This window comes from Heloderma suspectum, chromosome 4 (assembly GCF_057233095.1).
Source record: "Heloderma suspectum isolate Gila_16-S chromosome 4, 16-S_ref, whole genome shotgun sequence".
Taxonomy (NCBI): domain Eukaryota; kingdom Metazoa; phylum Chordata; class Lepidosauria; order Squamata; family Helodermatidae; genus Heloderma; species Heloderma suspectum.
This window is the reverse complement of record NC_139461.1, coordinates 252,120,897-252,139,883: the sequence shown is the minus strand read 5'-3', so window position 1 is coordinate 252,139,883 and position 18,987 is coordinate 252,120,897. Positions and strand designations below refer to the sequence as shown.

General features: G+C 46.3%; 1 protein-coding gene across 26 annotated transcripts in view; it reads right to left on the bottom strand.

Moving 5' to 3' along the window:
• The window catches only part of IKBKE (inhibitor of nuclear factor kappa B kinase subunit epsilon), a 57,264-nt gene that overhangs the window by 16,019 nt on the left and 22,258 nt on the right, over nt 1-18,987 (bottom strand). For 5 of the 26 annotated variants that reach the window (XR_014790657.1, XM_084853317.1, XM_084853319.1 and 2 more), the window contains exons 7-14: nt 18,744-18,854; nt 16,778-16,957; nt 15,551-15,747; nt 13,994-14,058; nt 10,879-10,970; nt 6,846-6,947; nt 2,027-2,102; nt 43-155 (exon numbers count right to left, since the gene is read on the bottom strand). Coding sequence is in view for 24 of the 26 variants with exons in the window: in XM_084853317.1 (XP_084709443.1) it covers nt 43-155; nt 2,027-2,102; nt 6,846-6,947; nt 10,879-10,970; nt 13,994-14,058; nt 15,551-15,747; nt 16,778-16,957; nt 18,744-18,854 (936 nt within the window). In the remaining 2 variants the exon portion in view is untranslated. Of the gene's footprint in view, nt 1-42; nt 156-2,026; nt 2,103-3,723; nt 3,790-6,845; nt 6,948-10,878; nt 10,971-13,993; nt 14,059-15,550; nt 15,748-16,777; nt 16,958-18,743; nt 18,855-18,987 lie in introns of all 26 variants that reach the window. The other 21 variants (XR_014790656.1, XM_084853320.1, XM_084853321.1 and 18 more) reach the window with 9 other exon arrangements.

The window sequence follows — 18,987 nt, the reverse complement described above, 5'->3', positions numbered from 1 at the left end:
GTGCGTTGCAGCCTTTAACACTGAACATTCCACTCTACGAACCTTCTGTCTTCTTTCATCTGGCTCCATTTTTTCCCCACTTCACTTAAAATACACCGTACCAGTGCTTGTTGTTCAGAGATACTGTGGGCATATCTGGAAATCTCTTCACTGACCTGGGCCAGGAAAGACAAAGATAAAGTGGGGGAGGGGTGAGTCCCAAGATTGGCCATCTATTAGTTTGCAGGAGTTTCCCCATTAAATATTTATATTTCAAAAAAGCACACACACACACACAGTCTGCTGAAAACATTTTGATGTCATTATTTAAAATATTTAAAATAAAGTCCATATTGTATATGTATTGTTTTTAAAATCTAATTCTGCAGTAAACAGTAGTTGAGAAGATTAACTTTAAAATGGATTAAAATTAAAATGGGTTAAAGATGGGTTAAAATCACCTAGTTGAAAATTCATTTTAGATTTTAACTCATTATAAAACAACAGGAGTGGGGGAAAAGAAAAAATGCAAATATGGTAGAAAGAAATCCCATCCCTATGTCTGTTTGCTTCAGAGAAGGAAAATTTTTGGCCTGTAGAAAGAAGGCTGTACTGCTGCAGCGAAACAGGTAAGGATCTGTTATAGGCCTGGCAATTATGGTTGCTCTCCTCAAGGACATGACCAGACTCTCCTTTCCATCTATGTTTTTATTGGCTTGCCTTCTGTGAGGCTGCCTCCTATGCAGAGGTAATGTGTGAAATAATCTTCAGCTCCTCTTGCACAGGTTTTTAAGTAGAGGACCTAATCAACATCTCTTGCTGCTCACACACGAACATTATTCCTACATTATAGATGCCTGTGTAAGGGAGTCTTTAGAGCTGGGGTGTTGAACTTCTTTCAGCCTGAGGGCTGAATTCCATTTCAGAGAAGCTATCGGGGGCCACATTCCAGTGGTGAGCAGGGCTGAAGGCAAAAGGGGTGCCCCCCCCAATACCAGCATATTGTAGCTTAAAGCTTTTACTGCCAGTAACAAAGTCTTAGGACAGGCATTTCAACATTTCAGAATGAGGGAAACCCTGTGGAAAAGCCAGGAAACCATCAAACAATTGGCTGTCGGGGGAAACAGTTATCTGGGGAACCCTGGAAGGCCAGATTGGGACCCCAGTGGGCTAAATTTGTCCTGAGCCTTGAGGTTTGACATCTCTACTTTAAGATAAAAGCAGTGTGGTGTACTGCCAGTGTGGTGTAGTGGTTAGAGTGTTGGACTGGGACTCGGGAGACCTGGGTTCTAGTCCCCACTCGGCCATAAAGCTCATTGGGTGACTTTGGACCAATCACCGGCTCTCAGCCTAACCTACTTGTTGTGAGGATAAAATGGAGACGAGAAGACTATATAAGCCACCTTGAGTTCCTTGTGAGAGGAAAAAAGGTGGGCTAGAAATGCAATAATAATAATACAAGTAAATAAAACCAACTTTATCATAAGGATTTAACTCTTATAACAATTCTGCGCATATATGTAAAAGCATCCATCAAAAAATGGCCCACCAGTGCTATTCCCTTACCAACCTTGTGTTAAGCAGTCATTATATGACCCCTCATTTTTCCAAACAGCTCCAGCTCAGATCAGATTCAGGGAGAGCAATCCTATGGCCCCAAGACAGTGTCTGGACAGCCATAGGATTTTTTGGTTTCTGGGAACCAAGCTTGGAGCCAGGGCGAAAAGAGGGCTTTCCTGGGGGTGGGGAGGAGGCCACAGAAGCATCATTATGATACTTCCTACATGCCGTGTGGCGTCCCCCCTGTCCCGCTTCAAAGTCCTCAGCTAGAGAGCCAAAACTGGCTGTCTGGCTGCAAATGCAGGGCGGCTGGAGCACAGAGAAGAGAATCCCCTCCGTGCTCTGCCCGCCTTGCACTGGATAGTTGGCTGCTGCCAATTTCGGCAGCAGCCAACTATCGCGATAGGATTGCGCCATAAGTTTATTTACTACATAGCATTCTCAGCTGTCCAGCTACTATCAACAGGTGCTCACAAGAATAACTCACAACTTGAAGCCTTGTTTTCAGTTCAGCTATATTTTTCATCTCCGGAACCTCACCATCTCCAGCCCCAGTCTCATACCTGTCATGGTAAATGGACAAAAAGGAGCAGCAGTTTTTAATCAAACTGTTTTCAGAGGGGATTCCCTATCTCTAGATGTGTAAAGTAACCTAAACAGAAAAAGTATTCAATTTACACAAGAACTGTTTAAAGAAGTATTCAAAATGGCATGGGAAAAGAGGAGCATTTCACCAATTATGTGATAGGCACAAGCCAATAAGTGCCTGTAACTCTTACCCAACAACAGTCCATACACAGCACTTTTGAGTGCCATGGATGTCTTAGCTGCTGCTTGTGTGTGGTGGTGGTGGTGGTGTGAAATCACTTTTACCCAGCAACAACAAATTGCTGCTTGCAAGCAAAGGGCAGGGCTGGCTCTACCATTAGACAGAATGAGGTCGCTGCCTTAGGTGATAGATTCTTAGGAGTATGGAGTGGTGGCAAGGTGTTTGAAGACAAAGCTGTGTGTGCCAGTCTGCCCTGCACACCCCTAAATTACCCTGCTGCTCTCAGATGAGGTGGAAGACACTGGCTGTGTTCAGACAACACAACAACCAACACTCAAGGGCTGAGTGTAGGTCGTTGTTGAAACATGGGTTATCATGTTGTCTGAATCCAGCTGCAATAACAAATCATGGTTTATTAACCAGAAACAACCCACAGTTCACAACACAACAAAAAACCATGGGTCCTCTCCATGGGTTGTTCGCAGTTAACAAACCATGGGTTCAGACAATATGATAACCCATGATTCAACAACAACTCACGGTTCAATGAGAACCCATACTCAACCCTTGAGTGTGGGTTATCATGTTGTCTGAACCCAATCACTGCCCTGACTCTGGTGTTGAAGTAGGATTGAATTCCTAGTCCGGTCAGCTTCTGTAGATGGAATGGAGATAGGTCCCATCTTGCCCACTGCTTCAGGAAGCAAAATGTCTTGGATTGGCCCTCGCAAACGGGAAAGAAATTTGGATCCACATACAACAGGGGTGTTGAACCGCAGGCCCTTGGGCCAAATCCAGCCCACCTGGATCCCAGTCCAGCCCTTCAGGGTTCCCCAGATGGCCATTTTCCCCAACCACTGATCATTTGGCAGTTTCTAGCTGTTGTGCAGGTTTTTCCCAGTCTAAAAGATTGAAAGGCCTCTCCTAAGGCTTTGTTACTGGCAGGAAGAGCTTTGAGCAAAACTGTGCTAGTACTTTTTGCATTTGGCCTTGTCCCTGTTGCCTTCAGCCTTGCACATCGCTGAAACGCAGCCCCTGAGAACATCTCCAAAACGGAATTCAGCCCTTGGGTTGAAAGAATTCTGACACCCCCAACGTACAAGCTGAGGGAAAGGAAAGCCAAGGCTGAGGAATGTGATATGGAGCACAGGCAAAACAGGGACACAAATGGGCAAAAACAAAGAAGCAGCTGAATTTGGGAAGCAGAACATTTGCAGAACAGTAACGGGAAAGGAAGGGAGAGTTGGGAAATGTGGAAGAGAGGCCAAGGTGTCAAGTGGGCATTTATTAGTCCATTTCCTGGCATATAATGGCATCGGGCAATTATGGTCTTATAAACATTTTCATCTTCCTACTTTGTTGCCTTTTAAAATTTAATAAGCAGTAAGTCCTCCCCCTCCCCCCGCCCGACTTGCCCAAAGCTCAAAATTGCAGTGTTGGTCTGTGACTTCATCTTTGTGGCTTCACTGTCTTGCTGTATCCTATAGTAGAGAACATAAAAAATCTCAGCCAGACACGGCAAATCCTCTAGGCTCTCCTGAAACCAGGGACAGAATATTCAGACGTGCAGCCCCTATGTTATCACCAATGCCCCCAAGAAAAGCAGGTCGCTTATTGCCCCCTTTCACCCAAACTATATCCTGGATCTCTCTGTTGGCATGACACAACTGTAAACAGCAGAGGGTCCTGATGCACTTAATAAGCACTAACAGCTTCCTGGAAAATCTCATCACAGGGCTCCTCCAGATGGCAGTTTTTCCACATAGCTGATTCAGTAATGTACTGTACCAGCGGACAAGTAGGAAGCATTCCAGAAAAGTGCAGGACAACCTCACGGTGAGTATGGGAAGGCCACCAGGTGGATTACAAGCAACACTTGACCTGAACTAGTCTACCTCAGCTGAATGCAGTGGACTGCTGGAGATCAGCATAACCTTTTACATCTGAAGTGTAAGGACTGGATTAATACCCTGAGATGAAAGCTGGCTGGAACAGCCCCCAGTGCAGCCTTCCCCAACATGGCGCTCACCAAATATGTGGACTACAATTCCCATCATTCCCAGCCACTAGTTGGGGTCATGGGAGTTGTAGTCCAACACATTTGGAGGGTGCCAGGTTGGGGAAGGATGAACTAGTGAACCAAAGGCTGCCTTGTGAAGAGGTCTGTTCCCAAAGCTGCCTTCCTTCATTTTTTGCAAAACAGAGGGGATGGTGAAAAGGTCTAGGAACCAGATTGGAGAAAGGGGGAGATGGAGATCTGGGCATTAGAAAGGAGAGGGGGGATCCTGTTCTTGTTGGAACATTCTGGTCTCTTACTGCCTCCATTGTCCTGCTCAGCTGCTTTCCATTCAGATGGTGCTCAACTGAGAGGTGACAGGTGTCAAAGCTACCTGCGAATGATATTCTTGGACTTATGAGCCCTTCTTCTAGCAGTGAGGAAAAGTAATCAGTTGAGGAACTAACTAAGGGCCAAACTAGGCATGACATTAATAGGTGCACATTTTTTGCTATGTAAATAGCAGCCACAGGAAAGACCAGTGGAGGCTGGTGGCTCTGATGTCAGTGGGGTGGTGAATCCGCTCCAGGTTTCAGTCAGAACTCTAAAGGCGCTACCCAAGGTGCAGAGCCTTGGATAGCTCCTTTAGAGTTCTGACTGCAACCTGGAGCAGATTCACCACCCCACTGACATTGGAGCCACCAGCCTCCGCTGGGATAGACCAAGCAGCTTCCGGACCATGGGGTGTATAACTCTTTCTCTCCTTGCCATTGTCCCAAGAAAAAGCACTTCTCTGAAGCTGCTATTTGCATTTCAACAGAAACTCCCCTTGGAACAATTAATGTCATGTCTAGTTTGGCCCTAAGCTGGGAAGCAACGAAGCAGGGGCTAAGCAGAAGAAAAAGAGGTTATCGCCTGGTCCTACAAATAGCAGCACATATGGGAGGAGAAACCTGATCCCTGCCCTCTCCAACAGCCCAGGTGCCAGTTAACAGGTGCATTTCTTTTGTTTTTTTCTAGGTATCAGAGGGTACTGGCGCCTGAATTTCTGCAGCTCTGTGGCAGACGATAAAAAAATATGAGTGACAGAGAGAATGAGTTTGATTGATGCAGAGCACCCCTTCCCAACCTGGTGTTCTCCAGACCTGGTGGACTACAATTCCTACATCCCAAGTCAGCATAACTAATGGCCATGGCTGGGGATGATTGGAGTTGGAGTTCAAAACATCTGGAGGGCACCAGGTTGGGGAAGGCTGAAATAGAGCATCTCACCCTCCTCAGAGGGCCAGGAAACACATTTTTTTAAAGTTAACTTGTGTTTCAGGCAACTGGCATATTTTGCTGACAACACCTTTGATTTACCTGCCCTTGTCAGGGACTTGTGCCAACTGAAACCCATAAGCTGAAGCACAGGAAAGCCAAATTCTGCAACAAACCTCACAGCATTACTAAACTATTTTTTCTTGTACAAATTAGCACATATATCTTATCCACTTATTGATGAAAAGCAATGTATTTTTCTTTAAAATGATCAAGGAATGGTTTGCAAGAATACGAAGTGGCTTGTTGCTTCCCATTCCCAAGATACTGTGTGTGTGTGTGTGCACTTTGGAGGGAGCAATCCTATGGCTACTAGAAGCGGCTAGACGGCCGTAGGATATCTGGTTTTCTGGGAACCGACCTCACAGCCCACTCTCCAAGGCTGGTTCCTGGACAACTGACCTGCCCCCACTTCTGCACTGCCTCAAAGGCAGCGCGGAACTGCCTGCACTCCATGCTCGCAAGAGGAGTGCAGAGCGGCCGAAAAGGGGTGTTCTGGGCGGCATTTCGGGGCGGGGAGGGCGGAAATGCCTGTATGACATATCCAATGTACAGCAGCCTCCTCCCTGCTCAGCCCACCCATGGCTAGACAGGCGCAATTGGCTGTCTAGCCGAAAATGCAGGGCAGGAGAAGCGTGGAGGGGACAATCCCCTCCATGCTTCTCCTGCCCTGCATTGGATAGGCGGTCACCTCTGAGTTCGAAGGCAGTCGCCTATCTCAATAGGATTGCGCCCTAAAAATCTAATCCAAATTGCAGTATGAGAGGGAAGGGATCTTTTCTTTGCAGCTTCCGCTTGGAAAAAGACAGCGCACACACACACAAAACAAAAACAAGTATGAAGCAGAAAGTCTATTGCACTCATGAAAAGAGATGTGGTAATCTAATCTTGGAGAAGACAGTTGCAACCCAAAAGCATTAGTTAGTAGCCTCATTATAATTCCGAGCCCTTCCCTGGATTCAGACATTGGTCATTAGTGTCGCCCTGTGAAAAAGCAGAACCTATCCGTATTGTGTAATGCAGGGCTGAGCATAAAGTAGATCTCTCAATGTTTTGGACTTCAACCCCCAGCATTCCTAACCACTGGCTAGGCTGGCAGGGCCTTTTGGGATTTAAAGTCCAAAACATCTACAGACCTACTTCTGCCCACCCCTGGTGTAATGCATATGGGTTTCTAGGCTGGTGGCAGGATCACATGCACCACTGAAGAGCTACACTTACAGCACCAGGATCTTCATCTGTTCTTGTTGCAAGCAGCCAAGTGTTGCCACCATGGCTTGCTTCTTCTCTAGAATCCGCAGGCACTCCCCTTTCACGGTCTCACTGCAAGAAGACAATACCACCACTTCTGATGTATCTGGCTCTCAGGGCACTTGCACAGTCCTGTGTTTCTGCTGTACAATAAGACGTTTCACATTCCCCCACATATTCCCCCTTAAAATGGAGACTCTCTTCTCTTGAAAATGGAGATGCCAACTGCCACCATCACCCCTCCAAAAAGTAGGGGGAAAGTACTTGGATGTTGTTCCTTTGCACAGTAAATGGTGGCTCGGGTGGAAGAATTAAAAAAAGAAAAGGAAATGGTGCACGGGAAAGGGTTAAGCAATCCTATCCCCTGCTGCTATCTGCCAAAGAATGGCAGCCCCCTTCAGTTGCATTTCAGTTGAAAACAAAGAACGTTGCTTGAGCCAATCACAGATCTCCAACATAATGTGTAGTGTCGCCCTTAGTAATGATAAAAAAGGAATGCAGCAGTCAGGAAGAGTACACAGAGAAAGGGGACAGCTTGGTCTAAGATCACAGATGTACCATTGCTCAGCTTGCCAAGGATGACTGGATGCTTATTTTCTCCCTTAATACCCTAAGGAAGGGATGACCCAACCGATGGCCCATGCATTTGTCCAGCCCTTACAGCTGGTTATCAGTTTCCTATTGGACTCAGAGGATGGCTGGAGAGTGGAAGCGCCGTCCTTGGCTTTCTCTGCTGCACCTGTACAAAAAATTCCGGGCTCAGGGAAGAGTTGGAGGGGGTGCTTCTGCCCTTGCTGAAGCTGGCTCCACGACAAAACCAATGCCCTTCCACCTTGGCAGTGTGCTGCTTTGCAGCTCTCACCTACAATCATGCCATGGCTGGGGACGGGCTGGCCCCCAGCGAACAACTCGGTCAGGAGGGTACAGTTCACACTCCACTTTGGAAAGCTGGCCATGGTGCCTGGAGGAGAGACACTGTGGTAACAGCAGCCTCATTAAGCAAGACCATTACATAATATGAACAGCGATTTTAAGTCTATTGGTCTAGAGTAGGGATGGGCAACTTGTGGCCCTCCAGATGTTTTAGCCTAATACTCCCATCAGCCCTAGCCAGCACAGCCGATGGTGAGGGATTAGGGGAGTTGTAGGCCAAAACACCTGCAGGGCCACAAGCTGCCCACCTCTGGTCTAATGGCCTTTCTGTAATGCAACCTGAGCCCTTTTCTGTACAAGATTAGAAGGGTGCTCCCAGGCAGAGGGCTCCTAGAACTGCCATTAAGAAGGCATGGTGCAGCGCTTCCATCTTTTCTCTCTTAATGGATTATCTGCAATAAGAAAAAAGACAGAAGGAGCAGTGGTAGAACACAAGAGGGTGACGACTTGAAGACAAACTTGTCTGGATCCCCTGTAATATCCCGTGAATAAGGCAGGGCAATGGCACCATAAAAGCCTCGTCCGGAAGCGCCCTTGGAATTTATCAACAGTTAGCTGGATTCTCCATAAAATGTACAAAACAGCCAGCAGCAGAAGTCTTTTCTGGCCTATAAACTGAGTGATGTTTCCTTTAACTCAGCGACTGCTTCCCACATTAGCCGCATGATGGTCTCTGTGCCTCATTTTGACATTCCATATTCAGAAAATAATTCCTGACATGCTGGAAAGCATGACAGTCCAAGCCACTATCCATCTCTGTTCACCCCCAGCCCTCCACCAATCTCCAAGAGTTATTTCGTACACAGCTAGAGGTTTCAAAGCAATATACATTTCTGCACAAACATAATTGTTGCTCCAGTTTCCAGGCTATCTGCCTGTTTATTTCTGTAATGTGAAGCAAATGCACAACATTAAATTGGCTAAACTAGAAACAAGTTATTTTTTAAAAAAGCAAACTTGGGGAAAAGTGAAAACTGATTATCATGTAACATTCATTTTACATAATGTTCTGGATTTTCAAAACTCTTGTCCAAAGCATTTTTATCTGGCAATACTGGTCTTTTGAATAAGTACCAAATGAATACATTCACTTATTGCCTAGTGAGATTATAAATTGGGTATTTACCATTTAAAGTAAAGTCGCAAAAGGGAGAAATAAAACATAAACATGAAATGTAAAGCAAAATAGAAACAGCAACAGAATAAAACCAGTGACAGCAATAAAACCAGCAACAGAATAAAACAATAGCGCCAAAGATCTAAAAAGCACTACACGTTTTGTAAACTAAAAAGCTTCGGAAAACAAAAGGTCTTGTCTAGAAATTGAAAAGACCAGAGTGTAGGCACCAAGTGAGCCTATCTGGGGAAGGGATTCCATAGCTGGGCATCACCACTGAAAAGGCCCTGTCTCTAGCAGCCACCTGCCTCACCTTATTCAGCAGGGGCACCCAGAGAAGGGTCTCTAAAGATTATCTGAGAGTCCAGGCAGAAATACATGGGAGGAAGCAATCCTTCAGGGAGCCTGCCCTGCCCAGCAAAAAATCCAATGGGAGGCATATTCATAAAAAAAAAGAAGCCTAATTTCAGTGCAGGGGGTGACTGGGGGTAAGGGCCAAACCTTCTGGTGTGCTCTGATCCTCTCTGCAGAATTAAGCTTGAAAAATGCTTCGTACTGGAATCAATAAGAGGCTTTTCTTCAGACTAATTATCATACAGGTGGGCGATTGGGGCGGGGGCTGAGGCTGGGGAAGGAAGGGTTCAACTTTTCCTCCCTGTACACGGTGACTCTCCTCCCATGTGGAAATTTGGCTTGAAAAAAATGTCAAGATTAATCAGGGGGGATTTGCTGCATGCAGAAAAAAGAGGGTTAACTTTTCCCAACTATGGCCTCCCCCACAAATCACAGCTTCACACATCAATTAGGCTTGAAAAAAGCCTCCATTGCTTCCAATGGGAGGCTTTTTTGAAGCGTAATTGCTGTATGGGGGTGTGTATCTTCATGTGTATGCATGCGATGTGTATGCACATGAATGCATGTGAATGGGGCGTGTATGGGATGTTGGCCCTGTCCACCAGTGCCACGTGGCCCCCGGAAGGTTACCCATGAGGGAATGCAGCCCTTGGGGTGAAAAAGGTTCAGCATCCCTCCTTTAGGAGGAGTACAACTCCTTCCAAAACAGGTTGAACACTACTCAACTGGGCAGATAAACCAGCTACTAACAGTACTTCCATCTTGTCAGGATTGAGTCTCAATTTATTGGCCCTCATCCAGTCCATTACTTTAAACAGAATGAGCAGCCCAGCTGAACACCTCCACTCTGGGCACTTCAACACTTGGATCGATTCCTCACTATAGCTTTGGGTGAGGTCATTATTAAGAAAGAAAGGCAGTACTTCTGTTCATTACTCTGTAAAAGCATAATGTAAGTCTTCAGGCTCTGGATTGCACAATTCCATCCTACCGTCATTGTTGCCCCCACACCTACATTTACATAAGGACCTCTACATGTAGAGCCCAAGGCATGTAGAACTGATCTGTGTGATCTATACTAAACTTTGATTCTGCAGTTTACATTATGCCATTGAGTCTACACACCCTGGATGTGCATTCAGCTGTACTTGTGTAGGCCCCAGCTCCCGTGCATGTAGAAAGCACTATATGTGGAGGGAAGAATGGGCAACCGCCATCCCTGGGGGTGGGGGGCAGGGAGCAGGGCAGGCCAGCACAATCCTGACCCTCTTCATGTGGGAAGTCTGAACACTGGCTTCAAGCTAGAAAAGCTAGAGATGAAAGGGGAAAAGCAAAGTCAAGACCATTGGGAAAATGTGTCCTGAACCCGGAAGCTATCGCCTAGATTAGGCAAGCAGTGTGAACATTCACCCACTCAGGGTAGAGTAGGCAACATGGCATACGACCTATGGACAGCCAGAGAAATGTATGTGCTGGAAGTTGTTTGGGGAGACAGCAGGAAATTAAAATGACCTGATTCAAGCCCAAGGCAACTTAACCAGCTGTAATTAAATCCTGCTCTCTTGTTTACTAAGCAGCAGCAGGAGACATTTTACTTACCTCACCCAATACAGGCCTCTGAGAATGAGCTCCTGACACTGCAGAAATGATCGAGATATCCTCAGTGTTTGGTGAGTTGCAGTCAGGACGTCCTGAAGCATAAAGAAATTGCAGATATGACGATCCTATATGCTGAGATATTAGTTCAAAAGCAGCCAGATTGCAGGATTGCCACCTTTGGCTGAAATAATATCAGCCATAAACACATACACATTCTCTGTCTCTCTCTCTCTTTATACACACACACAACACACACACAGCGCAAGAGGGAGGGAGGGAGGGACAAAGGTGGATGGAGGCATAATCCATAAAACTACACAGAGGGGAAAGTATGGAAGATGGGACACCAGGAACTAATGTGTGGTTGGGAATGAAAGGAGAATGCTGGAAAGGGATTGGCCAGCCAGCACAGGAAATACTCCTCCTACCTGTTTGAGGTCAGGCCTGCAGATCAATAGCAGAGAGAAGCTGTGTGAGCATGAGGTTTTGGAGGAGAGCTAGCACAGATGAGGAGGGTGGGGATTTCCCGCACCGGAAGAAGAGCTTTTCCGCTTTCACTCTCCACCCCTTTGATCCCAGATTGCTGTCCTCCACATCCATGAGTTCTGTGCCTTCCCCCTCTACATGAGGCAGGGAAGATCGGATCATGCCCCTCATTTTTAATACCCATGAATTATTTTAATAAATAATCATGCAGGTGTCCAATTTCGCACACTACATCCCACAAACATTTTATTTGAATTTAAACATTTATTTATATTTGATTGGTGAAGCTGCCTGAAGTAACTCTGGTTCCTAGCTTACATAGTTATGAAAGTCATCACAAGACATGTCAACATTTATTTTGCACGGATGCAAATGTATTGCTGCAACATGCAAACTATGTCTTTCGCTTCTCCAAATGCTGCCCTTTATGCAGCTATTACTAACGGGATCTGACATTAAAAAACAGCACATGGATATATTACTGGAAACTGTTTTCAAATATTCACCTTCACCTATCTCCACATGCATTTTCACTGGTGACTATGACAGACGTCACTTTAAAAACACACACAAAGAGAAGCTAATCCTCAATGCAATTGTTCCGCTTTCATGATAGCAAAGTGATGACTGGTGCTGTGGGATCAAGGCTTCAGAGTATGACATTCTGAAGTGGAGGCTTTCTTACACCGCAGATCAACTGCAGGGAGGAGGAGTTCTGGTGCTTTCTCTTTGGAGCAGGTGTAAGAAACCAGCTTAGATAGCTTTAAAAAGACTCAGATTCAAAGGTTGATCTATCAGTGGCTATCAGCCATGATAATTAAATTGAACCTACAAAACCAGAGGCAGTATACCTCTAAAAATTAGATGCTGGGAACAGATAACAAATGAAGGTTGCAGCATTCATACCCTGCTTGTTGTCTGACTGCCACTGTTGGAAGCTACTTCGCTAGATGTTATGTATTTATCTGAGATATTTGTATGATGCCTTTAAGGGGAAAACCCTTTCAAGGCAGCTTCCAAAACTTGATAAAAACACAATAGTGAAACAGTTACATGCACAATTAACCATTAATAAAAAACCAGTTAAAATTAAGACTTTTGATAAATCTTTAGATAAGACTTTTGACTTGATCCATCAGGGTACTTATTTTGGCCTTTAAAGCCCCAAATGGCTTGGGGCCTGAGTACCTGAAGCAGCCCTAGCCATCACAGCCAACAGTGAGGGATGATGGGAGTTGTAGGCCAAAACATTTGGAGGGCCATAAGCGGCCCACCTCAACCTAATGGAACATTTCCTCCCATATGTACCTGCCTAGACCCATAGGTCATCTTCAGGAGCTGTCCTCCAGGTGCCCCTGCCAAATAAAATTAGGTTGGTGGCTACAAAGGAGGGGCCGTCTTGGTTGTGGCACTGTGCTTATAGAATGTCTGCCAAGTTCCTTGGTCCTCTCCATTCGCAACCACATACTCCAAGGCACCAGGCTTCAGGCTCACTACTTTGTTAGCTACCAGGTTCCTTACAAATGCAAATCCTCAGAGACTCTCAGGCTACAAAGGAAAACAGCTACTCCACACAATTACGAATATTGATAGAAGAGCCAAGTGGGAATCAGAGGCGTTGCCAGCAGTTTGAACACGAACTTGCCAGCCAGAATAACTTAGGGGGGATGCCCCTCCCTTACAGTTGTGCCCCCCTACGTAGGCTATCACGCATAGCCAACCGGGTGGAATGTCTGAGCTCCACCTCTAACTTTTCCCGCTTTGCTCTGCGCCAGACTCTAGCATCCTTCAGGTCACACTCTCCTCCTCCTCTGAGGCCTAGGTTCTCATGGGGGAGGAAAGGGGGGACTTCAGGTCGAGCCATCTGTGAGCCATGTTCCTGAGAAGCCTCCCTGAGCTCACTAGGGAGTAAACCTCCCCCAGTTCTGGCTGTTCCCATTCTGAGTCTGAGCTGCTAACTATCTCCACACGCTGAGAATCATTCCTGACAATGCCTCTCCTCAAGGAGGCTCACCTGGCACCCATACTTCTATATTTCTGGTGCCAGGCAAAGACATTCCTAGACATTTTAGATTTGCCCATAGAGTGCTGGTATGGCTGCCTTAATATATTTTATATTGTATCCCCATGCCAATTATTGTTTTTATTGTGTACTATTTTTATTCTTTTATCATGTAATCTACCCAGAGAACCTGTTGTTATTGGGAGGAGTAAAAATATAATAAATTAATAAATACATACACAAACAAACAAATAAAATGCCATCAGCTCTGAGTCCTGGAGGAAAGACAGACATAACTGGGGAAGAAACTGGATTGGTTTGGCCAGTCTCTCCTCCTTCCACTCTGCTTTCTTCTCTTGTCTCTTGACTCCCTTGGGGCTCCTGCTACTGGCATGATTCCTCTTTCTCTCTCTGGCAACAGACTTATGCCCCCAAGCAGAGCGGCACGAGCCCAAGCCCTGGGTGAGCCAAGCAGCAGCAGAACTGGGGTGGGCTGAGCAATCAGTTCCCTTTTCCAGCCGCTCCTGGATTTTGAGAATCTGGACCTGGACACCAGCCATACAAAAGACAAGGAGCAACGCTTTCCAAAATGTCGCCCCGGTCTTACAAGCCTGAAGCAAGATATACCTTTGCTGTGCTGCAATCTGCTATGACATCAACTTTGGGAAGGAATTTTGGGAACTCCAGAGCTGCTGGAAAAAAAGAAAACAAAAGAAATTAAAGTACAAACGCAGGGTGATGCCTTTCTCCATCATTCCAAATCCAGGACAGGACAGGACTGCGAAGGAAGCCACAGTGCAGCCTTCCCCAGACTGGCCATGCTGACTGGGGATGATGGGGGTTGTAGTGCAACACATCTGGAGGGCACCAGGTTGGGGAAAGCTGCTATTTGCTCTTTCGGAGAAAGAAGTGATACCACTCTGCAGCTGTGGAGCTACAGTGACATCTAGTGCCCACAATATGCAATTCACAGATACTGCTGTCTATGTAACGGCACTTTCACTGTCGTATCTATCTCCTGGTCATGCCACCTGCTATAAGGTAAATACCATATATAGATATCTATACAATTATACATGTACAGCCATAAATGGCTGCATTTAGGTTAAACTAAGGGCTTTACGGCCGCCATTGGCGTCTACTACGCCATTTGCAGCTGTGTTCTTTCCTGCAATACGGTAATGGCGGCTGCCATTACCGTATCGCCAGCGCTGCAGAGCCGCTGTGTGGCTCAGCGGAATCCTCCTGGAGCACAGCCGCTCAGGAGGATTCTGGGGGGGAGGAACGGATCGCCTCCTCCCTCATCGGAAAACAGAATGGAATGGAAGGTAAGTGTTCCACCCATCCCTAGCTGCTGGCACTGAGGCACCAGCTCCATGGGTTGTAGAGCTCTTGGTGATGGGGGTGCTGGCCCAGTGCTGGAGCTAGGCTCAGGAGCTACCATTGCTGGTTCAGCCTCAAGCATCTTAGAGGTCTTTAGCATCTCAGCCTCGGGGTCTCTGGTTCCGTAGTCATGTTTGGGCCCAGTGCCTCCCCTGCCAGCACCACTGGCTCCTCAGCCCCCGAGCCAGCGCCCAGGTATTGCTGGACTCGGGGGTCATGACATCAGTATATTTAAACCTGTATATCTGCAGTGTACCTACCGTATTTACCCACAGTAATTGGCTCCATCCTCTGAGGCACCATTTTGCATCAGGTCCTGCCTGCCTCCCCCACACCCACCCTGCCATTATTTTGCTCCAGTTGGTGGACCTCAGTCTTCTAGTAAAAAAAACAAAATAGCTCCTGTGAGTCTGAAGTCTTCCCATGCCTGTTCTAAAGAAAAGGGAATGAGAAACTACAGAATAACTACGGATCCATCCCTTGTTGGTCATTCGTTCCCAACTGAGGAGGAAGCATAACATGGCCATCTGGGGCAAGAGTTGTGGGAAAATCTACTTTCCACTCCTGCAAAGATAAAATTGCACATAAAATCCACATGGATGATGACTAACTCCATTCAGCCTGTGGTGGAGCAGGGAACTTCCTGGTCCTATGTCTTGTGCCATCAACACAGGACTCTGTGCCAGACTTTTTCTGGAGCAATGCAAGTATGAATGCATAATTGTAAGCAACTACAACAGGTAGGGAGAAGTGGCAAGAAAGAAGGGTAGATGATGCATGCAACAAATGGACTGTACTCACGATCTCTGTATCTCAGCCCCACTAGGTTCTCTGGTTCAGTGCTCAGCATGATCAGAGGGCAGTTTTCTGTGGTCTTGGGGAAATTATGAGCTTGCAGGTTGGGCTCCAGGTCATACGAGTGTCCCTCAAAGAAGTACTCCTGGTGATGGGGGGCAATATTTGTTTGCCTGAAAACTTCTTCTAAAAATATGGTGGCTCTGCAGAAGACAAAGCAAAGGGATAACAGATCCGTGTTTTCATATACAAGCAATCAGTATCCCTTTTTTATTCAAGCTCAGGCAGGGCCCCCCTCTCTGGAATTCCATCCCCAGGGAAGCTCTCCAGGCCTCTTTGTTCTCACCTTTGGGAAACTAATGAAAATGTTCTGATTTCAGCAGGTATTCAGGGTATGCGGCTGACTGAGTTCTGTTTTTAACTGAGTTTGGTGGTATTCTATCTGCTGCCTTTGTAAAAATGTTTTTTAAGTTGTATTTGTAATTATGGGTTTTAATTCTTGATTTTGTTTAATTTTAAACTTTTGGAACTATTCAAAATGCCACTTTGTACCTTGAGAGCCTGGAGGGCTATATGGCAGGGTATAAATACAATACATTAAAAACATGCTCACCTGAGAGCTTCACAATCTAACTATAAAGTTACTACGTTTTCTCTGCGAAGTGGTAGCACTGGGTACAGAATTTTTCCCCTCACCTCTACAATGCAGACCGCTGTCATACAGTAATTCAGGGATGTTGCCCTCAGGCCTGTTGGCCACGTGTGGCCTGCCTGGGGTCCCAATCCATCCCTCCCAGTTTCCCGAAATTGCCATTCCCCCTTCTCTGGCCCCACCCCCTTTCCTCTGATCACAACTGCTTGGTAGTCTCCTGGCTTCTGTGCAGTTTTCCCCCCATTCTAAAAGGTTGAAATGCCTCTCTTCAGGCTTCGTTCCTGGCAGTATGAGTGTTAAGCTAAAATAAGCTGATTTTTTGGCCCTGCCCCTTTTGCCTTTGGCCCCACCCATCACTGGAATGCAGCCTCTGTGAGCTTCTCTGAAACTGAATTCAGTCCTCAGGCTGAAAATGGTGAGACAGCCCTGCACTAATTCTCAACTCTGGATGCTGTATGCACTTTACGCTTTTTCAACTACTTTAAAGGTACCTTGCCAACCTGTAGTAAAACTCTGGCCTGAGCATTAGAGGAGGACACCCAGATTCTACAGCCCTCTCTGTCCCAGGCAGCAACTCTTACGTGTTATAGGAATGGATGTAGGCCCGGTGCATGGTAGCTTGTGACAGAGAGAAGATGTGGATTATCGTCCTGTGCAAGATGTCATTGGTTTCAGCAAAAAACTGATCAAAGCCCCAGCACTCCTCTTGATCAGCCTCTAGGATGTTAGCAAGGATAGGGACAAGCTGTCTCTTCAGTCCACTGTAGGGAGCAGAGAAGAAAACCCAGATGTTATTCCTCCCTACTCAGCATCTGGAAAAAAGCCAGGTCTAAATCTTGGCTCATTTGCAACGTGTATTGCATGCGATGGCGTGTTGAGTCTCCTACTTTCCACCTCAGAAATCCACCTTAGGAATCCTGTGACGGCTTGGCACACTATCTTGCACACCTGGTGAGTGGAACATTTAGGTTTAACTCATACAGGATACAGTGTTTTGTCTGACAGAGCAGTTTATGAGGTGCCCAGAGCAGCTAATCTTGCGGAGACAATCTACCCCTCTTTTTCTCTATGGTTGTCTGTCCAAGTACTGGCATGAAGTCTGCGCAGGCAGAGTGGCCATATTAGTTAAGGGCAGACACTACAGAAACAGAAACCAAAACTTCTGTGCCTGATGGGTATGTTTCCACAGTAAAAAAGAAAAATCTTTGCAACTGACTAGTGGGGCGGGTGGGTGAAATGTTCTAGATTCATCTAGAGCACACAACACATGTGGCAACCTTACGGCTGGGTTCACCCAGCATGACAAGACAGAGTGTGGGTTGTCATTGAAACATGGATTGTTGCTGAATCATGGGCTGTGTTGTGTGAATGTGGCCGCAATAACAAACCATGGAGGAGGAGCAGATCTATTCGTGGCAATTAGCTAAATGGAATCTTAAGGTTCAGAGGCAAAACCAGCACTACTATCATCTAAATACCAGTTGCTAATGGGCAGTGGCAGGGGGAGCAAATAGTGAGGAAGGGCTAATGCAGCGGCCCCCAACTTGGTAACTTCCAGATGTGCTGGACTGAAATACTCATTGCTCTGAGCCAACATGGCCATGGCCTTCATGCTCTGCACTGCCCTTGCCAGCTGCTTTTGACTTGCCACTGTTGGGAACAGGATACTGGAACAGACTGACCTTTAGTGTCTCCCACCAAGACTAGTCCTATGTTCTTAAAGCCTGCTTCAGTTCCACTGTCTCCCAGATGCAAATAATGTGTGCGCACGCTCACATATGCAACTCCATAAAAAATCAGCAAGCCTTGCCTATGTGAATGTGTCGCCCCAGCCGTGGGCATTGAACTCTTAGGTTAGGAGTGCCAAGATAGTGATAAATCAGTATTGTAAGGTTTACTTACAAGGAGTACTTTATTGGTTAACTTACAGCACACAGGCATTCCCAATGGTTGGATCAGACAGCTTCTCTGAACCCCGAGCCATTGGGTACAATGGGTCTTATACTCTGCAAGTTGGCAATAAGGCAGTATAACAGCAGCAAGCACCCCGAGCGTTCATTCCCGGCATAGGCCAGCGGTGTTTGGTTCTCACCCACAGCCACCTGTAAACAAGCTTCACTTCTCAGGCAGAGCCTGATAAGGCTCTCCAGTCATTAGTAAGGAATGCGCTGAGAAGGCTGTTATCGGCCCTTTGAATCATCTTCACATGCTCAGAGGCTTACTGGCAAGGGAATTGCACTAATAATGAACTTAAGCAAGCATTATGGATCTCTAGGCCCCTCTGACACTAGGCCCGCTCTAATGACTTGGCTATGCTCCTGGGGCCAATACAGTGAGCCAGCCTTGAAAAGAGAAAGAGGTGCAGTGCCACAACCCTATGCATGTTTACTCAGAAGTAGGTCCCACTGTGTTCAGTGTTCTTGGCTGAATGAGTTTAGGATTGCAGTCTAAGTGGCTCAAAGGTGACAAAGAGACTGTGTTGCAGAACAAAGAATGGAACGTTTCAAGCCTTTGATCATTAGCTCATCCAAGTCCCTTTCTACTCACAGAGAAAGCCGGCATGCGATTGGTAGCTCATAGGTCCATGCAATGGGCCCATTCTCTTGCTCTTGGCTGCCTGCTATAGCTCCAGTAGGTTTTTCAGTTGTTATTTTGTACCTGCACAAAATAACACCCCATCTTTAGGACTCAGAAAACAAGAACAACAGGATTCCCACTCAGAATGTTAACTTGGAATGAAGCTAAGTCAGAGACTGGGTTTTGAAATCAGCTTTCTCCATGGTGGCTTCTT